Source organism: Ranitomeya imitator, chromosome 2 (assembly GCF_032444005.1).
Source record: "Ranitomeya imitator isolate aRanImi1 chromosome 2, aRanImi1.pri, whole genome shotgun sequence".
In the NCBI taxonomy this organism is placed as follows: domain Eukaryota; kingdom Metazoa; phylum Chordata; class Amphibia; order Anura; family Dendrobatidae; genus Ranitomeya; species Ranitomeya imitator.
Genome location: NC_091283.1, coordinates 176,167,915 through 176,192,771, shown reverse-complemented (window position 1 = coordinate 176,192,771; position 24,857 = coordinate 176,167,915). Strand labels below are relative to the sequence as shown.

General features: G+C 43.1%; 2 protein-coding genes across 6 annotated transcripts in view; both read right to left on the bottom strand.

Annotated features, from left to right (window-relative positions):
* Positions 1-3,474, bottom strand: part of DYNC2I2 (dynein 2 intermediate chain 2) — a 457,867-nt gene extending 454,393 nt beyond the window's left edge. Inside the window, exon 1 of the mRNA XM_069748058.1 lies at positions 3,373-3,474. The gene's annotated coding sequence lies outside the window, so the exon portion shown is untranslated. The remainder of the gene's footprint in view (positions 1-3,372) is intronic.
* Positions 3,475-14,007: 10,533 nt separating this feature from the next.
* The window catches only part of KCNT1 (potassium sodium-activated channel subfamily T member 1), a 370,149-nt gene continuing 359,299 nt past the window's right edge, over positions 14,008-24,857 (bottom strand). For 3 of the 5 annotated variants that reach the window (XM_069748033.1, XM_069748037.1, XM_069748036.1), the window contains 2 exons: positions 16,874-16,958; positions 14,008-15,658 (listed from right to left, as the gene is read on the bottom strand). In XM_069748033.1, the coding sequence (XP_069604134.1) occupies positions 15,535-15,658; positions 16,874-16,958 (209 nt within the window). In that variant the 3' untranslated portion in view covers positions 14,008-15,534. Of the gene's footprint in view, positions 15,659-16,873; positions 16,959-22,453; positions 22,517-24,857 lie in introns of all 5 variants that reach the window. The other 2 variants (XM_069748032.1, XM_069748034.1) reach the window with 1 other exon arrangement.

Sequence of the window (24,857 nt, the reverse complement as noted above, 5' to 3'; positions counted from 1 at the left end):
CTCACACAGGGTTAATGCCAGCGGTAACGGACCGCGTTATGCCGCCGGTAACTCACTCCATTACCGCCGCTATTAACCCTGTGTGACCAAGTTTTTACTATTGATGCTGCCTATGCAGCGTCAATAGTAAAAACATCTAATGTTAAAAATAATAATAATAAAAAAAAATTATATACTCACCTTCCACCGCCTTTCCCGCTCCTGGCTATGCTCCGGTGACCGCTCCATGCAAGCGTCAGGTTCCGGTGGCAAGGATGGCATGGGAGAAGGACCTGCCATGATGTCACGGTCATGTGACCGCGACGTCATCACAGGTCCTGCGCGACAAGGACCTGCTATGACGTCACGATCATGTGACCGAATTACAAGGGGCCCTCGGAAGGTGAGTATATGTTTATTTTTTAACCTGTTACATACATAGTAACATAGTAACATAGTTAGTAAGGCCGAAAAAAGACATTTGTCCATCCAGTTCAGCCTATATTCCATCATAATAAATACCCAGATCTACGTCCTTCTACAGAACCTAATAATTGTATGATACAATATTGTTCTGCTCCAGGAAGACATCCAGGCCTCTCTTGAACCCCTCGACTGAGTTCGCCATCACCACCTCCTCAGGCAAGCAATTCCAGATTCTCACTGCCCTAACAGTAAAGAATCCTCTTCTATGTTGGTGGAAAAACCTTCTCTCCTCCAGACGCAAAGAATGCCCCCTTGTGCCCGTCACCTTCCTTGGTATAAACAGATCCTCAGCGAGATATTTGTATTGTCCCCTTATATACTTATACATGGTTATTAGATCGCCCCTCAGTCGTCTTTTTTCTAGACTAAATAATCCTAATTTCGCTAATCTATCTGGGTATTGTAGTTCTCCCATCCCCTTTATTAATTTTGTTGCCCTCCTTTGTACTCTCTCTAGTTCCATTATATCCTTCCTGAGCACCGGTGCCCAAAACTGGACACAGTACTCCATGTGCGGTCTAACTAGGGATTTGTACAGAGGCAGTATAATGCTCTCATCATGTGTATCCAGACCTCTTTTAATGCACCCCATGATCCTGTTTGCCTTGGCAGCTGCTGCCTGGCACTGGCTGCTCCAGGTAAGTTTATCATTAACTAGGATCCCCAAGTCCTTCTCCCTGTCAGATTTACCCAGTGGTTTCCCGTTCAGTGTGTAATGGTGATATTGATTCCCTCTTCCCATGTGTATAACCTTACATTTATCATTGTTAAACCTCATCTGCCACCTTTCAGCCCAGGTTTCCAACTTATCCAGATCCATCTGTAGCAGAATACTATCTTCTCTTGTATTAACTGCTTTACATAGTTTTGTATCATCTGCAAATATCGATATTTTACTGTGTAAACCTTCTACCAGATCATTAATGAATATGTTGAAGAGAACAGGTCCCAATACTGACCCCTGCGGTACCCCACTGGTCACAGCGACCCAGTTAGAGACTATACCATTTATAACCACCCTCTGCTTTCTATCACTAAGCCAGTTACTAACCCATTTACACACATTTTCCCCCAGACCAAGCATTCTCATTTTGTGTACCAACCTCTTGTGCGGCACGGTATCAAACGCTTTGGAAAAATCGAGATATACCACGTCCAATGACTCACCGTGGTCCAGTCTATAGCTTACCTCTTCATAAAAACTGATTAGATTGGTTTGACAGGAGCGATTTCTCATAAACCCATGCTGATATGGAGTTAAACAGTTATTCTCATTGAGATAATCCAGAATAACATCCCTCAGAAACCCTTCAAATATTTTACCAACAATAGAGGTTAGACTTACTGGCCTATAATTTCCAGGGTCACTTTTAGAGCCCTTTTTGAATATTGGCACCACATTTGCTATGCGCCAATCCTGCGGAACAGACCCTGTCTCTATAGAGTCCCTAAAAATAAGAAATAATGGTTTATCTATTACATTACTTAGTTCTCTTAGTACTCGTGGGTGTATGCCATCCGGACCCGGAGATTTATCTATTTTAATCTTATTTAGCCGGTTTCGCACCTCTTCTTGGGTTAGATTGGTGACCCTTAATATAGGGTTTTCATTGTTTCTTGGGATTTCACCTAGCATTTCATTTTCCACCGTGAATACCGTGGAGAAGAAGGTGTTTAATATGTTAGCTTTTTCCTCGTCATCTACAACCATTCTTTCCTCACTATTTTTTAAGGGGCCTACATTTTCAGTTTTTATTCTTTTACTATTGATATAGTTGAAGAACAGTTTGGGATTAGTTTTACTCTCCTTAGCAATGTGCTTCTCTGTTTCCTTTTTGGCAGCTTTAATTAGTTTTTTAGATAAAGTATTTTTCTCCCTATAGTTTTTTAGAGCTTCAATGGTGCCATCCTGCTTTAATAGTGCAAATGCTTTCTTTTTACTGTTAATTGCCTGTCTTACTTCTTTGTTTAGCCACATTGGGTTTTTCCTATTTCTAGTCCTTTTATTCCCACAAGGTATAAACCGCTTACACTGCCTATTTAGGATGTTCTTAAACATTTCCCATTTATTATCTGTATTCTCATTTCTGAGGATATTGTCCCAGTCTACCAGATTAAGGGCATCTCTAAGCTGTTCAAACTTTGCCTTCCTAAAGTTCAATGTTTTTGTGACTCCCTGACAAGTCCCCCTAGTGAAAGACAGGTGAAACTGCACAATATTGTGGTCGCTATTTCCTAAATGCCCAACCACCTGCAGATTTGTTATTCTGTCAGGTCTATTAGATAGTATTAGGTCTAAAAGTGCTGCTCCTCTGGTTGGATTCTGCACCAATTGTGAAAGATAATTTTTCTTGGTTATTAGCAGAAACCTGTTGCCTTTATGGGTTTCACAGGTTTCTGTTTCCCAGTTAATATCCGGGTAGTTAAAGTCCCCCATAACCAGGACCTCATTATGGGTTGCAGCTTCATCTATCTGCTTTAAAAGTAGACTTTCCATGGTTTCTGTTATATTTGGGGGTTTGTAACAGACCCCAATGAGAATTTTGTTACCATTTTTCCCTCCATGAATTTCAACCCATATGGACTCGACATCCTCATTCCCTTCGCTAATATCCTCCCTTAAAGTGGACTTTAGACAAGACTTTACATAGAGACAAACCCCTCCTCCTCTCCGATTTTTACGATCCTTTCTAAACAGATTGTAACCCTGTAAGTTAACTGCCCAGTCATAGCTTTCATCTAACCATGTCTCGGTTATTCCCACTATGTCAAAGTTACCTGTAGATATTTCTGCTTCTAGTTCTTCCATCTTGTTTGTCAGGCTTCTGGCGTTTGCGAGCATGCAGTTTAGAGGATTTTGTTTTGTTCCAATCTCCTCACTGTGGATTGTTTTAGAAATGTTCTTACCTCCCTTCTGAGTATGTTTTCCTGGGTCGTCTTTGTTCGAGTCTAATGTTTTTCTTCCCGTCCCCTCTTCTTCTAGTTTAACGCCCTCCTGATGAGTGTAGCGAGTCTTCTGGCGAATGTGTGTTTCCCAGGTTTGTTGAGGTGTAGTCCGTCTCTGGCGAGGAGTCCATCATACCAGTAATTCACACCGTGGTCCAGGAATCCAAATCCTTGTTGTCTGCACCATCGTCTTAGCCAGTTGTTCGCATCAAGGATCCTGTTCCATCTCCTGGTGCCATGCCCGTCTACTGGAAGGATAGAAGAAAAAACTACCTGTGCATCCAGTTCCTTTACTTTCTTCCCCAACTCTTCAAAGTCCTTGCAGATTGTCGGTAGGTCCTTCCTTGCCGTGTCATTGGTGCCAACATGTATCAGAAGAAATGGGTGGACGTCCTTGGAGCTGAAGAGCTTTGGTATCCTATCGGTCACATCCTTGATCATCGCACCTGGAAGGCAGCATACTTCTCTTGCAGTTATGTCCGGTCTGCAGATGGCTGCTTCGGTGCCTCTCAGTAGTGAGTCTCCCACCACCACCACTCTTCGTTGCTTCTTGGCTGTACTTTTTGCTGTCACTTGTTGCTGTGTGCCCTTTTCTTTTTTGCTTGCTGGTATTGCTTCATTCTTAGGTGTGCCATCTTCATCCTCTACAAAGATTTGATATCGGTTCTTCAGTTGTGTGGTTGGTGATTTCTCCATGGTCTTCTTGCTTCTTTTGGTCACATGCTTCCACTCATCTGCTTTTGGAGGTTCTCTGACACTTTTTGCACCTTCTGTGACCAGTAGAGATGCTTCTGTTCTGTCTAGAAAGTCTTCATTCTCTTTGATGAGTTTCAAAGTTTCTATTCTTTCTTCCAGACCCCGCACCTTTTCTTCTAAAAGGGCCACTAGTCTACACTTCTGACAGGTGAAATTTAATTCTTCTTCTGGTCGATCTGTGAACATGTAGCACATGCTGCAGCTCACCATGTAGGTTGTCACATCTGCCATGTTGCTCCTAGATCCTGCTGACTTGCTGTGTGTTTTCCTTCTTGTGTAATCTACTCAGCCAAGCTCTCTTGCAATAATGTCCTACAGGCAAAAATTCGCGCGCCTTACGGCGCGCGGTTTGGTGATGCTTTCGAAGCAGCTGGTCCCGGCTGTACCCAACGATCTTCTAGCTTAGGGAGACTTCGCTTCTCCCAGAAGGCACCTGGAATATGCAAATTAGCCTCCTGAAGCTTGAATCCCTGGTTTGGTGATGCTTTCGAAGCAGCTGGTCCCGGCTGTACCCAACGATCTTCTAGCTTAGGGAGACTTCGCTTCTCCCAGAAGGCACCTGGAATATGCAAATTAGCCTCCTGAAGCTTGAATCCCTGGTTTGGTGATGCTTTCGAAGCAGCTGGTCCCGGCTGTACCCAACGATCTTCTAGCTTAGGGAGACTTCGCTTCTCCCAGAAGGCACCTGGAATATGCAAATTAGCCTCCTGAAGCTTGAATCCCTGGCATACGTGGCAGGGGAATATACTACGTGGCTGAGCAATATACTACGTGGCTGGGCAATATACTACGTGGCTCTGTGCTGTATACTACGTGGCTGGGCAATATACTACGTGGCTGGGCAATATACTACGTGGCTGGGCAATATACTACGTGGCTGAGCAATATACTACATGGCTGGGCAATATACTACGTGGCTCTGTGCTGTATACTACGTCACTGGGCAATATACTACGTAACTGGGCAATGTACTACATGGCTGGGCAATATACTACGTGGCTCTGTGCTGTATACTACGTGGCTGCGCAATATACCACATGGCTCTGTGCTGTATACTACGTAGCTGGGCAATATACTACGTGACTGGCCAATATACTACGTGGCTCTGTGCTGTATACTAAGTGACTGGGCAATATACTACGTGGCTCTGTGCTGTATACTACGTGACTGGGCAATATACTACGTGACTGGCCAATATACTACGTAGCTCTGTGCTGTATACTACGTGGCTGGGCAATATACTACGTGGCTGGGCAATATACTACGTGGCTGGGCAATATACTACGTGGCTCTGTGCTGTATACTACGTGGCTGGGCAATATACTACGTGGCTGGGCAATATACTACGTGACTGGGCAATATACTACGTGGCTGGGCAATTTACTACGTGGCTCTGTGCTGTATACTACGTGACTGGGCAATATACTACGTGGCTGGGCAATATACCACATGGCTCTGTGCTGTATACTACGTGGCTGGGCAATATACTACGTGGCTCTGTGCTGTATACTACGTGGCTGGGCAATATACTACGTGGCTGGGCAATATACTACGTGACTGGGCAATATACTACGTGGCTGGGCAATATACTACGTGGCTCTGTGCTGTATACTACGTGACTGGGCAATATACTACGTGGCTGGGCAATATACCACATGACTCTGTGCTGTATACTACGTGGCTGGGCAATATACTACGTGGCTCTGTGCTGTATACTACGTCACTGGGCAATATACTACATAACTGGGCAATATACTATGTAACTGGGCAATGTACTACGTGGCTCTGTGCTGTATACTACGTGGCTGCGCAATATACCACATGGCTCTGTGCTGTATACTACGTAGCTGGGCAATATACTACGTGACTGGCCAATATACTACGTGGCTCTGTGCTGTATACTACGTGACTGGGCAATATACTACGTGACTGGGCAATATACTACGTGGCTGGGCAATATACTACGTGGCTCTGTGCTGTATACTACGTGGCTGGGCAATATACTACATGACTGGGCAATATACTACGTGACTGGCCAATATACTACGTGGCTCTGTGCTGTATACTACGTGACTGGGCAATATACTACGTGGCTCTGTGCTGTATACTACGTGACTGGGCAATATACTACGTGACTGGGCAATATACTACGTGGCTCTGTGCTGTATACTACGTGACTGGGCAATATACTACGTGACTGGGCAATATACTACGTGACTGGGCAATATACTAAGTGACTGGCCAATATACTACGTGGCTCTGTGCTGTATACTACGTGACTGGGCAATATACTACGTGACTGGGCAATATACTACGTGACTGGGCAATATACTACATAGCTGGGCAATATACTACGTGGCTCTGTGCTGTATACTACGTGACTGGGCAATATACTACGTGACTGGGCAATATACTACATAGCTGGGCAATATACTACGTGGCTCTGTGCTGTATACTGCGTGGCTGGGCAATATACTACGTGACTGGGCAATATACTACGTGACTGGCCAATATACTACGTGGCTGGGCAATATACTACGTAGCTGGGCAATATACTACGTGGCTGGGCAATATACTACGTGGCTGGGCAATATACTACGTGGCTCTGTGCTGTATACTACGTGACTGGGCAATATACTACGTGGCTCTGTGCTGTATACTACGTGACTGGGCAATATACTACGTGACTGGGCAATATACTACGTGACTGGGCAATATACTACGTGGCTCTGTGCTGTATACTACGTGACTAGGCAATATACTACGTGACTGGGCAATATACTACGTGACTGGCCAATATACTACGTGGCTCTGTGCTGTATACTACGTGATTGGGCAATATACTACGTGGCTGGGCAATATACTACATGGCTCTGTGCTGTATACTACGTCACTGGGCAATATACTACGTGACTGGCCAATATACTACGTGGCTCTGTGCTGTATACTACGTGACTGGGCAATATACTACGTGGCTGGGCAATATACTACGTGACTGGCCAATATACTACGTGGCTCTGTGCTGTATACTACGTGACTGGGCAATATACTACGTGACTGGGCAATATACTACGTGACTGGGCAATATACTACATAGCTGGGCAATATACTACGTGGCTGGGCAATATACTACGTGGCTCTGTGCTGTATACTACGTGGCTGGGCAATATACTACGTGACTGGGCAATATACTACGTGACTGGCCAATATACTACGTGGCTCTGTGCTGTATACTACGTGGCTGGGCAATATACTACGTGACTGGGCAATATACTACATGGCTGGGCAATATACTACGTGGCTCTGTGCTGTATACTACGTGGCTGGGCAATATACTACGTGACTGGGCAATATACTACGTGACTGGCCAATATACTATGTGGCTCTGTGCTGTATACTACGTGGCTGGGCAATATACCACATGGCTCTGTGCTGTATACTACGTCGCTGGGCAATATACTACGTGGCTGGGCAATGTACTACATGGCTGGGCAATATACTAAGTGGCTCTGTGCTGTATACTACGTGGCTGGGCAATATACTACGTGACTGGGCAATATACTACGTGACTGGCCAATATACTATGTGGCTCTGTGCTGTATACTACGTGACTGGGCAATATACTACGTGGCTGAGCAATATACTACGTGGCTGGGCAATATACCACATGGCTCTGTGCTGTATACTACGTCGCTGGGCAATATACTACGTGGCTGGGCAATATACTACATGGCTGGGCAATATACTACGTGGCTGTGCAATATACTACGTGACTGGGCAATATACTAGGTGGCTGGGCAATATACTACGTGGCTGGGCAATATACTACGTGACTGGGCAATATACTACATAGCTGGGCAATATACTACGTGGCTGGGCAATATACTACGTGGCTCTGTGCTGTATACTACGTGGCTGGGCAATATACTACGTGACTGGGCAATATACTACATGGCTGGGCAATATACTACGTGGCTGTGCAATATACTACGTGACTGGGCAATATACTACGTGGCTCTGTGCTGTATACTACGTGACTGGGCAATATACTACGTGACTGGGCAATATACTACATAGCTGGGCAATATACTACGTGGCTCTGTGCTGTATACTACGTGGCTGGGCAATATACTACGTGACTGGGCAATATACTACGTGACTGGCCAATATACTACGTGGCTTTGTGCTGTATACTACGTGGCTGGGCAATATACTACGTGACTGGGCAATATACTACGTGGCTGGGCAATATACTACGTGGCTCTGTGCTGTATACTACGTGGCTGGGCAATATACTACGTGACTGGGCAATATACTACGTGACTGGCCAATATACTACGTGGCTCTGTGCTGTATACTACGTGGCTGGGCAATATACCACATGGCTCTGTGCTGTATACTACGTCGCTGGGCAATATACTACGTGGCTGGGCAATGTACTACATGGCTGGGCAATATACTACGTGGCTCTGTGCTGTATACTACGTGGCTGGGCAATATACTATGTGACTGGGCAATATACTACGTGACTGGCCAATATACTATGTGGCTCTGTGCTGTATACTACGTGACTGGGCAATATACTACGTGACTGGGCAATATACTACATAGCTGGGCAATATACTACGTGGCTGGGCAATATACTACGTGGCTCTGTGCTGTATACTACGTGGCTGGGCAATATACTACGTGACTGGGCAATATACTACGTGACTGGCCAATATACTACGTGGCTTTGTGCTGTATACTACGTGGCTGGGCAATATACTACGTGACTGGGCAATATACTACGTGGCTGGGCAATATACCACATGGCTCTGTGCTGTATACTACGTCGCTGGGCAATATACTACGTGGCTGGGCAATGTACTACATGGCTGGGCAATATACTAAGTGGCTCTGTGCTGTATACTACGTGGCTGGGCAATATACTACGTGACTGGGCAATATACTACGTGGCTGGGCAATATACTACGTGGCTCTGTGCTGTATACTACGTGGCTGGGCAATATACTACGTGACTGGGCAATATACTACGTGACTGGCCAATATACTACGTGACTGGGCAATATACTACGTGGCTGGGCAATATACTACATGGCTCTGTGCTGTATACTACGTCGCTGGGCAATATACTACGTGGCTGGGCAATGTACTACATGGCTGGGCAATATACTACGTGGCTCTGTGCTGTATACTACGTGGCTGGGCAATATACTATGTGACTGGGCAATATACTACGTGACTGGCCAATATACTATGTGGCTCTGTGCTGTATACTACGTGACTGGGCAATATACTACGTGGCTGGGCAATATACTACATGGCTCTGTGCTGTATACTACGTGGCTGGGCAATATACGTGACTGGGCAATATACTACATGGCTGAGCAATATACTACGTGGCTGGGCAATATACTACGTGGCTCCGTGCTGTATACTACGTGGCTGGGCAATATACCACATGGCTCTGTGCTGTATACTACGTCGCTGGGCAATATACTACGTGGCTGGGCAATATACTACATGGCTGGGCAATATACTACGTGGCTGTGCAATATACTACGTGACTGGGCAATATACTACGTGGCTGGGCAATATACTACGTGGCTGGGCAATATACTACGTGGCTGGGCAATATACTACGTGGCTCTGTGCTGTATACTACGTGGCTGGGCAATATACTACGTGACTGGGCAATATACTACGTGACTGGCCAATATACTACGTGGCTCTGTGCTGTATACTACGTGACTGGGCAATATACTACGTGGCTGGGCAATATACTACATGGCTCTGTGCTGTATACTACGTGGCTGGGCAATATACTACGTGACTGGCCAATATACTATGTGGCTCTGTGCTGTATACTACGTGGCTGGGCAATATACGTGACTGGGCAATATACTACGTGGCTGAGCAATATACTACGTGGCTCCGTGCTGTATACTACGTGGCTGGGCAATATACCACATGGCTCTGTGCTGTATACTACGTCGCTGAGCAATATACTACGTGGCTGTGCAATATACTACGTGACTGGGCAATATACTACGTGGCTGGGCAATATACTACGTGGCTGAGCAATGTACTATGTGAATGGGCAATATACTACGTGGGCTGTGTAATATACTACGTGGACATGCATATTCTAGAATTCCCGATGCGTTAGAATCGGCCCACCATCTAGTATATACATATGGAGGCTGTCGGGCGGGCTCATACTGTATATAGGAGGCTATGTGGGGGCTCATGCTGTATGTATGGGAGGTTGTGTTGGGCTCATGCTGTATATAGGGGGGCTGTATATGGGAAGATGTGTGCGGCTGATCCTGTATATGGGAGGTTGTGTGGGGCTAACGCTATCTATAGCGAGGCTGTGTGGGGCTCACACTATATATGGGAGGCTGTATATGGGCGTATGTGTGGAGCTGATGCTGTATAAGGGAGGATGTGTGGGGCTCACCCTGTATATGGGAGGATGTGTGGGGCTCACCCTGTATATGGGAGGCTGTGTGGAGCTCACCCTGTATATGGGAGGATGTGTGGGGCTCACCCTGTATATGGGAGGCTGTGTGGGGCTCACCCTGTATATGGGAGGATGTGTGGGGCTCACCCTGTATATGGGAGGCTGTGTGGGGCTCATCCTGTATATGGAGGCTGTGGGGATCACACTGTACATAGGGGGCTGTGTGGGGACATTTATGGTATATAGGGGGATGTTAGCATACTTAAAGGGGTATTCTTATCTCAGAGATTCTATCCCAGTATGTAGTAGATGTAATAATAATATCAAATATCCACAATTAGAAATGTAGTATAATTCTTCTGATTCGCTATGTCACTTACCCCATGTGCAGGTCATTGCAGTAACTTCAGTATACATGGTTACAACCACTCATAGTGTTAGCTGTCGTAACCATGGATACCTTAACTACTGCAATTCCCTGCGTATGGAGTTAGCATCATAGCTTATCAGAAGAATTACCGTAATAACTTCATTATTGTATCATAATGAGAGACAAGCCTGGTGTTACCATTTTACTACAGTAAATGTTAGCACATAAACATGAGCCATGTATGAGGGAGTCAGAAGTCAGGGAATGGAGTCTGAATTGGAGTGGGAGATTTAGTTTACTGACTCCTGAGCCCTGCTGAGCAGTGTAGTTGTGAATCCACCTCTGGTATGAGATAACAGATTTATTGGGGAAATGGCACATGTAAGAGGTTTATAGCAATATTAAGCAGTATGACTGTGAATCCAGCTCTGGATTAAGAAAAGTTTTGTCTGCTCCTCCCCATGAAAAAAAAAAACCAAGCATCTGTAACCCGATCCATCCATTAACCTGGTAATATCTCTTGCTTTGACCAAGATGGATTTTTATAATTTTTCAGCATGGATGCTAAGTTCCGGAGGCAGAAGGGGTGGGGGGTGAGGAGCAAGAGGAAAAGTGGCTGCTAGGTGCAGAAAAAAAGCAGATCTCTGATCAGATATAGTGAAAGGTTTCTTAGACTCAATAACACCAAGACGTTGTCGTACGGCTGCATGCAGCATCTTTATTGTAATACTCTCGTTTACATAGAACCGATATAATGAAAAAACTGTACAAAATAATCTCCTCTCCAATCCTGTCCGTCATGTCACAAAATAGCATTCTGTCAGAAGTTAGAAAAAATACATGCTATGTTATACTCTATTGTGGGGTCTTTTATAGATTTCCTTTCTCCTCCTAGGAAAGACCAAGGCAACAAACCGCTGTGGATTTCTGCAGGTTATATATATAGGACTGAATGTGTCTCTTTTGTGGGTTATTATTCGCATTCCTGTAGGAAATCACATTGGAGGATGCCATACGGCATTATTCGCATACACAGGTTTTCGTCCTTTATACATGCAGTTATTGGCAGAAATTGTAAACATGCCCACGTTACGCCCCTGGCCGGACCGGCGTCCATAATATGGCTTCTGGGATACACCCGCGGTAACTCCTGCGCTTGCGGATTACTATATATTTTTACGGTGGTCTACATTTTGTCTTTGTTACAATGAAGGAAGGTCCGGGTTTACCATGTGGCCACCTGTTTTTATAGGAGTGTATTAAAGGGGTTCTCGAGGTGCTACTCGCTTTCGTTATGAGCGGCTCCCATGACATCGTGAGAAGACAGGTGGACACGTCCAGACCAGTGTCCTAAAATAAAAGCTAAAACTAGCATACATGCTGTGGCAGTAAAAAACGCATACGGGTTTTTAATGTTGATTTTTTTTTTCCTATTGTATACGTTTGTGTTGTGCTTTTGTGAGGTTTTCATTCTTCAATCCCAGATTTCTTCCATACCATTTTGGTTGTAAAATATTGCAATTTTACAATAGGTTTTTATTTAAAAAAAAAAAAAAAAAAAGTTTCCATGGTAACAGACTACAAGAAAAACCCTTTGTAGTCAGATCCCTGCGGTCATACTCTATTCCAACATTTTCCTCCTTTTGATAGATTTGTAAGAAGTAGAGGGGAAAAAGGGAGTATTACTGCAGGATCGGACTACACAGGGTTTTGTTTTGTAGTCTGTAACTGTGGAAACGCATCGATCTGCATAGGAGCTGTGGACCCAAAACGGTAGGAGATTGTCGGGTCAAAAAACTTTTTGCAGAATTGCCTTTTTTTTCTCAATGTTTAATGCATTGAGGACAATAAAAACGATAGAAAGGTGAACGTGGTCTTGAAATAAAATGAATTTACCTGGTAAAGGTACAAATGACAAACTCCATGTTAGATTGTTAATACACATAATATAGATCTGAATATGCAGAATACTATGACGTGTTAATTAGTTCTGTACCTTTTCAGGTAGATTACAGTAAGTTATTATTGAAGGCTGCAATGTTCTGTACCAACATTTTGAGAAAATCTTACATCTTTGGGGTTGTACCATCATCCCATACTGACCAATCAGAATGCAGCTGAGGCTCACAAAACTTATAGCACACTTCTGATTGGTTGCTGGAGCAGCACAGAAGTTTTTTTTTTCTTTTTTACAGCTCTTTTTTGTATTTTCAGATGAGAAATTCAATATATGCTTTTATTATACAAGTCTAGAATTAAGCATTGCAAATAAATCCTATTGACAAAGCTCACAGTACAAATAAATTGTCAAAGGGGCGTTACCGATCACATTGTTAAAGGGGACGTGCCCCTACATGCTCTTCATACTGTAACCAGCGCTGATAACTATCGGCAAAGGAAATGGCGTCAATTACATTTTACATTTTCAGGAGGAATAATAGAGGATCGGTACAATGTTGAGTTCTAAGAAAAAGTACTGTGTTATGAGGAATGCAATTAGATACTAAAGCAGACAAGATGATGGCTGCTTAACTGTGTACCTGGTTGTGAGTGGCCTGATAATGTCAAACAGTGCTTTCTATTACTATGGTACTAATACGAAGTTGTTTTTTTAGCATAAATTCATAATTGCATAATCTTTGTTCAGTGCAATTTATTTTTATGGATCGATCGCTCGGATAAGGTGTTTGATGTGGAACAGGGCGAGTGAGGTAATGAATGCACTTTTATAAAATATGATCATTGTTCTGATATGTCTGTAGAATGACTGTTCTGTCTGCAGCCACCACTAGAGGGAGCTGACAGCTCTCATAGCATGCAATAGTAATTCTATATGTAAGGAGCTCCCTCTAGTGGTGGCTGCAGACAGGCAGAATTGTATTCTATACCTATTAAACATAAGCACAAAAACAATTAAATTGTGCTCAAAGGTGACATAAGATCTGTGCTGTTTTTTGTTTGTTTTTTTATCCTTTTTGCTTTTATACTGATTTATTTTTTTCAAATTCTAATACCTGACCATTAATTATCAGCTTCGCTGTAGATGATGGTTTGTGGTTAGTCGCAGCGATAATCTCATATCGATGATGAGCTACGTTACATCTAGAAGCAGACATGAAGCAATAATACAAGTCTTGATTAAAAGCCGTTTTATGTATACAGCTCTTATGCAGTCCTGGTTTTTATAAAAAAAAACCAAAAACAAAAATGAGTATTCTTGTTATTTTCATATTGGCCACTGCATCCCATTATATGATTGTAGGATCAGACTACACACAGTTTTGTTTGTAGTCTGTTACCATGGTGACACATGGAACTTTATAGGAGCTGTAAACACAAAGTAATAGAAGATGTATAATCCTATTTGTGAGCTTCATTTTCCATTATGATTGCACCGTGTATCGATAACGCGGGTGGCGAGGTGTACAAAGCCTTTTTTTTTTTTCTCGTCACATACTTTAGTAATACTGTAACGGTTCTAAACAAAAGTCGATTAAAATTATCTTACAAGCACCTGGACATGATATTTCTATGATATGTACAATAACCAAAAACATTGTTCTCCCCATATAAAGAATAAAAAAAACGCCATATTTGATTCGGGTGAATACAAAGTAACACCGCCTCCTCCGCAGCACGCTTCTCTTTTACTCAGCCGGAGTCACTTTGTTTTCCTGATTTCTGTGCTTTTTAGGCATTTTAAGATTGAAAAGGAGGAAAAATATAATTTTATTGATATAAAGATGGAAAAAAAAAAAAAAATCATCCAAAAATTGGCACCTATGGATATGTGGCTCCAAATGTTTGGCTGGAATAAGGCACATGGCGCTGTTCTAAGAGGCCAGAACGTAGGAAATTGTGGGCTACCCTATATCTCGCCTAAAAACTAAAAATATTACTAGCTCTTAAAGGGGCAGGACTGCTAATATAGTAGGCGTGGCTATCAAGTAAGGGGTGGGGTTTATTCAAATTAGTTAGTACCTGGCCCCCTATAGGCGTGTCCCATACATAAGTAGCAATGCTATACATATATTTTCAGGTCACTGCCTTGTAGATACATTTCCATATGTTTGCAGAAAACTAGACACATTTTTTGTTCCTTTCATTCCAGAAAAAAAATGACCTGGATGAAGGTCCGGTGAGACACGTGGGTCGGCCCCATGCAACCCACTTTTGGATTCGGACTTGTCTAGTGCAATCAGTACAGAGAATATGGTGGCATTGAGTTCAGAACTTTTTGGAAAAGTTTTTGAAATCTTAAAAACTTTTCATCCGTCGTCGTACTGCAGTTCGGGAACTGAACACAATGGTTACATGTTACTGACTTAGTACAAAAAAAAAAGTTTTTAATCAAAAGTTTCCCACGAGATCCATGCTGCGGGTTCTCTATGGCTAGGGGAATGGGGGACCACCTAATTTGTCGTTGGCAGTGAAGAAGTCTTTTGCTAATGTCCAGCTCGCTGTGACTCATGGTCTGAGCCTGGCTGCTCGCGCCACGTGGCACCGAGTCCATGAGTCGGGCTTGTTCTCATAGCTGCGTCTCATCCCTCGTCTCCGGGTTTCCCGTTTGTTCCGTCTTGTAACTATTGCTGCTTTTCCGGCTTTGGGAATCGTTGGCCACGTGAGCTAAAGGGTCCGATCTGATGAGATATCTGAGGGAGAAAATCCGTTATCAATCACAAAATCGGCTGGTTCCACAGAATGTTGACCCCTTACCAAATTTTAGATTTTTTTTTTTCTCTTTTTTTTCCCCCTCCCCTCCTTCCATTGACATACTTATATGAGGGCTTCTTTTCTTGCACGTTTGAATTACACTATTTATTTTACTATATTAGTTACTGGGGTAAAATGGTGGAAAAAAAAAAAAATCCCGCAATTCTGCCATTGCATGTTAAGTTCTGTTTTTACATCAGTAAAATTAACCTGGAAATATCATCCTCCAGGTCCGTACGAGGACAGCGATACCCAACTTGTATAGATTTGCCTTTTAATATTTTATCAGTTAAAACCATTTATTTTTTACAGTATTCTTACAATTTTTGTCGCCATTTTCTGAGACCCATAACGCTTAAATTTTTCCTGTTAATGTAGCTATGTGAGGGCTTATTGTTTGCGTGCTCTGCTGTAGTTTTTATTGATACTATTTTTGGGTTATGATCAGTTTTTATTTCATTTTTCTATGCAGTGAGGCGACTGAAAAACAGCAATTTTGGCCTTCCAAATTCTTTTTCTGGCATCTTTTTAAAGACCCAGGGGGCAGGCTATGAACATTTTTATATATTTTATTTCTGAAAACTTTTACTTTATTTTTTTTTAGTCCCCCTTGGGGATCATTTGATCGCTTATACTACATCCTGCAATACAAGTGTATGGCAGTATACGGGGTAATGCTTCACAGGACGACTAAGATGGCAGCTACGGGGGACTTCAGCTGGTCCCTGGCTGACAAGGTAACCCATTGGCCCCATGCGATCACTTCCAAGGAAGCAGGCCATTTAAATTGTTACTCAGCAGCAATCGGAGCTAGCTCTTCTCGCTGCTGTTATAAGCAGATGCCAGCTGTGTAGCACAGCCAGTATGTGGTGGGCTCAGTGCCTGAGCCTGCTACAAACAACCCACATGTGACAAAAATGTATGTCATGAAAGGGTCAAAGTTGGCTGAATGTGGCATGACTGGACAGGCATTTAGTGTGTATGGTGGCTGGGGAGAGGAGCATCGAGCATGCTGAATGGCAATGCACCTTCCTATTCTTTCTGCGATGTGCAGAGAAAGTGTTGAGAGATCTCATTATCGCTGCCATTACTGAGATTGTTTTGCGTTTTCAAACTTTCCTAAAGTTTTAATTCTTAAGTTGCACAGTACTTACACAATGTCATTAAGTTCCAGCCGTGTGTCCGGCGGGGGATTGATGAGGACGTAGGACAGGGTGTTCTGGTGATCGTTCATCTCGTCTGTGAAAAGTAAAGGAAGATGGGTAAAGTCACACTTGGGCGTCATCGCTCCGCTCTGGGATTTATCACGTGTTATGACAGAAGGACGTTTTCTCCATTACATTCCCCCTAACAATGAAGATGATCACAGAGCTGAATGGTTCATTACAGGAGATTGTATCTTGTAACGAGCCGTAAGCCTGCATCCATCACATGGACCATGACGTATACAATGGGGGGAAAGTTCTATTTGATGGAAAGTGTGAAAACTGTGAGAAATTAGTTAAAAAAAAAACAAACAAAAAACATTTTTGGTTATGCAAAGAATAACAGTTCCTGGAAAAGAAAAATCATCTAGGGTAGAATTGTGCACAAGGCCGTTTCGCCCAGTTAGAGCTCTTTCAGGGGCTTCCATGTAAAATGGTTTTCAGATCTTACCCCAACAGAGCTACTGACTTTAGTGAGGGAAACTGAGTCCAAAATAGGAAACTTGGCCTCCATTGGACCTCTTGTCTGTCAGATTTTGCTGCCGGACACATTAGCATAATCAAATAAGCTAAAGTGTCCAGCGACAGAAAACGTATCATAACCGTCTAGATTCTGACAGCCAGCAGAGCCTACTTCTCAGTTATCATCTTTAGTACCCATAACAGAGAAGGGGCCCGGGTTTGCAATTGACAAGTCATTCGGCCAGCCCCCTGACACGATGCTCTGATCACATGCTCACATAGAAATCGCTGTTGTCCTGTATTGCACCTGTCATGTTGAACATGGTATGGTATGTTGAAAAACATTCATTAAAACTTGCATTTTCATTGAAATCTCTGTTTGTATACATCCAGTGCAGTGGATGGTCCGGACAGTCTTCCTTGTATACAGACACCTGCCAATTACTAGTAGGACCGCCCATGGGACTAATGAATAGGACCGCCCACTGGACTCCTACATACAAACCCCATGGATTTCAGTGAATAAAATACAAGTAATACTGAATCTTTTCCTACAAACCCGGATAGCCTTGTGCCCGGCTTCTCCTGCTCTATACCCTGCTGTCCACAGATCAGATATGTACAACGTGACAGGTTCGTTTTAAGGTTTTGGCACACATTTAGATTTTTTTTTTCTGGGTTTTGGAAAAATTGGATAAAAAAAACCCACAACTTGTAAATTATTTGCATCAGGAAGAATTCCACCTCCTACAATAAACACACGTTACAGTGATGCTGAAGGAAAGAAAACATGGCGTTCCGGTCACACGGCTGTAAGGTAAGGGGGCAGGTTAGGGAGTAGCAGTCTGTAGGGAAGGAATAACCTTTAGAGAGAAGATTAATGGTGGATTTCTTGCTATCCGCTCACAAGCCTCATTGTAGATAACAAATGAAATGGAGAATGAATCCAGGGTTCAGTGACCAGGAGAAATACCGGGCCGATTCCTGCAAGTCCCAACATAACCAACGCTCAACATGAAAGAATAGGGAGATTATTGAATGTCGCAGGTCGGAGTTCCTCCATAGCAAACACAATGGTCTGGAAAACAGTGATCAGATAAAAATGACCACAAATCAGAAGAAAGATTGTATGAATAGTTATCAGACCGGTCACTATATGCTGCCCTAAAATGATTCTGGGAATAAGACGTGGGACAATCCGCTGGAGGCGGGGGTCCCTTTTAGGTTGGTGCTACATGGTGACGCAGTCCTCAAACACACTGCACATCCAAAGACATCTGTGCAACTTGTCATCACAAGTCTATTTTAGAGTTGCAAAAAAAAATGGCCAAGTCTCATACGACTTAGAGTGCAGTCAATGGTGTGAGCGATCAGCGCGTGAGTCACAGTAGTAACTCATTAGATGCGATGTCGCTATGTGACACTACAATCTGAATATTGCCTGACACGTTGCCATGTAGCCCCCCGTTTTATTGTGTCCCTGCTGTAATTCTACATGACTTACTAAAGAACTTGCATTAGCAAACATCCAACTATGTGGTTTTATCATCGGTTTCAGCTTCTATACTTCCGGCTTCTGCTTGAAACAGTACAATATTTTCTACGTTGGCCTGTCATCCGTCATTTCAATAGCCAAGCCAGCTTCCTTCATTATCTAATTATCAGTTGTGATGATGGAAGCTGGGTTTTCTATTAAAATAGGCAAGTAGCCAGCCCCTTTCACACACAGTTTTCTGTATTTGCCTGTTATCCATGCTGTGTCTTGTGTCAAGCAGAAGCCAGAAATGAAGCAGCCATGACCCAGTAAAATGATGAAACCGACACATCCATGGATCTTTGATAATACAAGTGTTTTAGTAAGTTATACATAATTACCCCAGAGACACATTTAAAGGGATATTTTCATCGTCATAAATGATTATTGTCGGATAGCGCTTGTAAACACAATTTTGTAACTTACTACTTATTACAATTTTCAGCCATTTTTGAGTTAACTTTTCTTTTGTTTACAGTTCATTGGCATTGAAGGCAGACGATTGCTGCTAGACTGCAAAACATGTGCAGTGCTTACAAGCTCTTTTCTATTGAGCCTGTAAGTACTGATTTGAAGCTGGCCAGGATCACTGGAGCGCGCTGTTGCCTCCTAATCCTGTGCAGTTTCAGCGCAGTACTTACTAGCCAGACAGCAGCGGTGGTCGGTCTCCTAGACAACAAGCTGCAAAAGAAAAGTGTTAACATCTCAAGAACGGCTGCAAATTTTAATAAGCAGCAAATTGCAAAAGTGCTTGTTTTTACCAGAAGTATCCATCAATTTTCATCTATGAAGATGGGAATAGCCTTTTTTTAAAGCAAACAGTCACTTTCACTCCATGACTATACAGGTATTTGGAGCTCTTCGTCAGAAACACTTAAACCTCTACAAAGATGCCATAAGATATTCGCAAAGAATATTGTTCTTCAAGGCATTCCACTCATCTTCACAGGTACATGACACATTCAGCTCTGCTATATCTAGTATGATTGCATTGTTACATTCAGGACCGTTGCGTTTGCCATTAGGGATCATATACAATGACTTGATATAATGGTTCAGGAAAAAAATAGCATCAGTGAGACCTGTGAATGGAAAAGGGGAGGAAGCTGCTGGCAAAGCATCATACAGGTATTCAGCCAGTTTCCTTATACCGTACAGTCAAGGGATAAATGATACAAGCGTCATTATTGCAGCTGCAGACACGAGGCATGACGTTACCACCACGCAAGACGTTAGTGTGGAGGGATTGGCGGATGTCACCAATCTATGCTAAAGGGATAAAGCCAGTTAGTATGGAGCGAGTTGCCGATAGTCATGGAGGACATATGGTATGGATTGGTGGACGGTCAGGGGGCAAGACCTGACCAGATGGTGTGCATGGTGGTCAAGAGGCAAGACCTGACCAGATGGTATGGATTGGTGGACTGTCAGGGGGTAAGACCTGACCAGATGGTATGGATTGGTGGACTGTCAGGGGGTAAGACCTGACCAGATGGTATGGATTGGTGGACGGTCAGGGGGTAAGACCTGACCAGATGGTCTGGTTGGTGGAGATTGATGGGAAGGATGGTCTGCAGATAGTCAGGGTAAGGCCCGTGGGTCATTGCAGCCAGTTCTGCTCCATGGAAGAAGCTTTTTATACCTTTTTTGTGCATTCATGCAGTGAGTAAAGCCTATCTGAGCCCACAACGTATATTGCCAAGTAGTAGTGACGTTCCGAGTCACGAGATCACTATGCAATTGTCTAGTGTTGGGGTCAACCAACTCCTCCCATACAACACCGAGAATAGAGGTGCAGAATACACAATATTTTTATATTTTCTTTCTTTTGCAAAATGACTACAGAATCTGGCAATATACATAGTTAGTGTGGGAACTTCCATGAAACAATGCTTGGGGCTTTTTTTTTTATTTTGGATAAGTGAGCGCAACAATGGTGGAAAATGCCAACTTTCAGAGAGCTCTTAGTTCCAACCCAAGTGTGTGTTTTTTGGGGGTTTTTTAGCATCCTTTTGTCCTGCACTGTCCCACTCAGCCCATTCTCCTGCCGTAACTACCAGCTATGCCTGCAGTATTCCTTTAAATTGGAATGGTGTCAATTTTTTAACTTAAGGGCATGTGCACACTGTCTTTTTGCTGAGTTTTCGTCGCAGAAACTTCCAAGTTTTTGTGGATTTTGAGATTTGGATATTTTCTGTTTCTGAGCCAACAAAAAAAGTCCTAAAAAAATGGCAGAAGATCCCCTGTGCTTAATGTTTAGTGTTTTGTGCACATTTTTCCCCACTTCATAATTTGAAAAATGAATGTCACTTCTCTGAAGCCGTTCCTGATGTAAAGCTATCCTAATCGGAAGGGTAAAAAAGAAGAAAAAACTTTTCCAAAGGGCTTTTAAAAACAATTTACTAAAATGAAAAACATTGCCAAAGAAGGAGATTCCTGAAGCAATTTCTATTAGAAAGTTATGTGCACAAACCCCAAGATACCACCGGCTTCTTCTCTTATGTTTTCTAAAAGTGTTCTTATATGTAATAGCAGAAACAGAATAATAATACAAAAAAACCTTTTTAATTTCAGCACATGCCGTATGTAAATTACCTGTAGTCAAGGAGGTGGAGTTTCGTAGCAGAAGAGTCCAAGCTGGCCACGCCCTGAACCTGCCCAGCAACAGGAGACATGTGCAGGATTTCAGACAGGTTTGAAACAACGCAACCTGTCCTAAGAAATGTCAATCAAGCTGGTTTGTGTAAGCATGGCCATCCTTTAGACTAGTGTTCCCCAATACCGGTCCTCAAGAGCCACCAACAGGTCATGTTTTCAGAATTTCCTTAGTATTGCACAAGTGATGGAATTATTGCCTGTGCAGATGATGCAATTATCACCTGTGCAATACTAATAAGGAAATCCTGAAAACATGACCTGTTGGTGGCTCTTGAGGACCGGAGTTGGGGAACACTGCTTTAGACTTTTCCTGAGTGTCTACACCTTGGAGCCCAGGAAAGTAAGTCATTACAAAATATAGCTGAAGCTAGACTGGGCAGGTTAGGGGAAGGGCCATCCTTGACTCTTCTCCTGAGCGGCTCCACCTCCTTGACTCCAGACAGGAAATTTATATGAGGCAAGTGTAGGGATTCTTTTTCTTTCCCCTACATATGAGTTTACTTTTAGAAAGAAAAAGAAGGGAAGTAACAGGTTATGGTGACAATCTAGGGTCAAAAAAGAAAGTCGGTGGCAGAATTTAAAAGTGGAGCTGCTCAGTTCTGCATCAGCCACGCTTGCGACGTCCAAGATGGGACATCGATGTGATTTAGAGGCAGGTGGGGTCAGAGTAGCCATTTAAGAGACTGCACCATGTTTTACTCTCCATTTGGCCCCTGTACTGTCGCAGGGACCCTCTTACAAGGCGCCGATTTCCCTGGTGTCTACATGCACAAGACGTAATGTTAGCCTGGGTCAGAGCGTCCTGACAGCCAGTTGGCATCTTCGTCATCACATTGTGCGCTGAGTCAAGCTTGACTCCCAGGGAGGAGAATTACCTTGCAAATATCCAAGGTTTACCCGATTCATCACATCACTGGCAGTTAAATTTGCTACATCCTCTACAGAAAACATACGGAAGAGAAAGGCACAGACATGAACAAAAGAGAAAGAGAGAAAGATCAGCAAGCGACTCAATCAGCAGCGTCAGAAAATTAGGGGGGTGGGAGAGCGGCCATTTTGGGAGGGACAACAATATGTCTCGTCACGACACTGATGACATCACCAACATGACTTGTGATATCACCAGGTACGCACGAATATTTTATAGAAAATGTAACATCTTTGTAATAATGTTTATCAGCGGTTTTTCTATCTTATGCATTTTTGTTTTTAAAAAATAAAAGTTAACTATGGTAAAAACAGCGCCACATCTGTCTGCAGGTTGATTTTGGTATTGCAGCTCAGCCTTTTTTAAGTCCATGAAGTCAGTTGAATTAGAAGAAGTGAACCCATGGACAAGTGTCTTGCCAGATTATTTTTTTTTTAAATCTCCATTTTAGGCCTTATTCAGACTGCAGATCTGCAGAGAGCGTGGCCACTCAATGTCATGCGAGCCACGGCACTGACATCGCTGGCAGGGCACCAATGCAAGACACCAGTATAAGGTGTTTTTATTTTACATGGGGACTACTAATGTTACAAAGGCATTGCCAGGTAGTGGAAACCTCCACTAAATCTACTGATGCTAAATGGAAACTGTCAACAAGCTGCCGCTGACTGATCCATTTTGTTTCTTATACTTAATTCTGAACTCCAAATTGTTTCCTGCTGTAAATGGTCTGTGGGACGTGATCGATAAACGGATGTCAGATGTATATGGTGGGTCGGTGGCAGGGAATATAGACACTTTCCAGCCCTTAATATGAATGCAAGTCCCAGCGCGGAGACCATTCTTGTGACCCAAACTCACAGCATGGTAGAAGTTATTAGTTCTGGGAAGGTTGGGACTCATGGACCTATAATAATCTTGAAAAATAAGTGTTATTGCTAGTTTCTGAAGGGCAGTTCACAGCAGGGAAGCTCAAAGTTTATAAGAGGAGAAAACATAGTAACATAGTAACATAGTTAGTAAGGCCGAAAAAAGACATTTGTCCATCCAGTTCAGCCTATATTCCATCATAATAAATCCCCAGATCTACGTCCTTCTACAGAACCTAAAAATTGTATGATACAATATTGTTCTGCTCCAGGAAGACATCCAGGCCTCTCTTGAACCCCTCGACTGAGTTCGCCATCACCACCTCCTCAGGCAAGCAATTCCAGATTCTCACTGCCCTAACAGTAAAGAATCCTCTTCTATGTTGGTGGAAAAAACCTTCTCTCCTCCAGACGCAAAGAATGCCCCCTTGTGCCCGTCACCTTCCTTGGTATAAACAGATCCTCAGCGAGATATTTGTATTGTCCCCTTATATACTTATACATGGTTATTAGATCGCCCCTCAGTCGTCTTTTTTCTAGACTAAATAATCCTAATTTCGCTAATCTATCTGGGTATTGTAGTTCTCCCATCCCCTTTATTAATTTTGTTGCCCTCCTTTGTACTCTCTCTAGTTCCATTATATCCTTCCTGAGCACCGGTGCCCAAAACTGGACACAGTACTCCATGTGCGGTCTAACTAGGGATTTGTACAGAGGCAGTATAATGCTCTCATCATGTGTATCCAGACCTCTTTTAATGCACCCCATGATCCTGTTTGCCTTGGCAGCTGCTGCCTGGCACTGGCTGCTCCAGGTAAGTTTATCATTAACTAGGATCCCCAAGTCCTTCTCCCTGTCAGATTTACCCAGTGGTTTCCCATTCAGTGTGTAATGGTGATATTGATTCCTTCTTCCCATGTGTATAACCTCACATTTATCATTGTTAAACCTCATCTGCCACCTTTCAGCCCAAGTTTCCAACTTATCCAGATCCATCTGTAGCAGAATACTATCTTCTCTTGTATTAACTGCTTTACATAGTTTTGTATCATCTGCAAATATCGATATTTTACTGTGTAAACCTTCTACCAGATCATTAATGAATATGTTGAAGAGAACAGGTCCCAATACCGACCCCTGCGGTACCCCACTGGTCACAGCGACCCAGTTAGAGACTATACCATTTATAACCACCCTCTGCTTTCTATCACTAAGCCAGTTACTAACCCATTTACACACATTTTCCCCCAGACCAAGCATTCTCATTTTGTGTACCAACCTCTTGTGCGGCACGGTATCAAACGCTTTGGAAAAATCGAGATATACCACGTCCAATGACTCACCGTGGTCCAGCCTATAGCTTACCTCTTCATAAAAACTGACTAGATTGGTTTGACAGGAGCGATTTCTCATAAACCCATGCTGATATGGAGTTAAACAGTTATTCTCATTGAGATAATCCAGAATAACATCCCTCAGAAA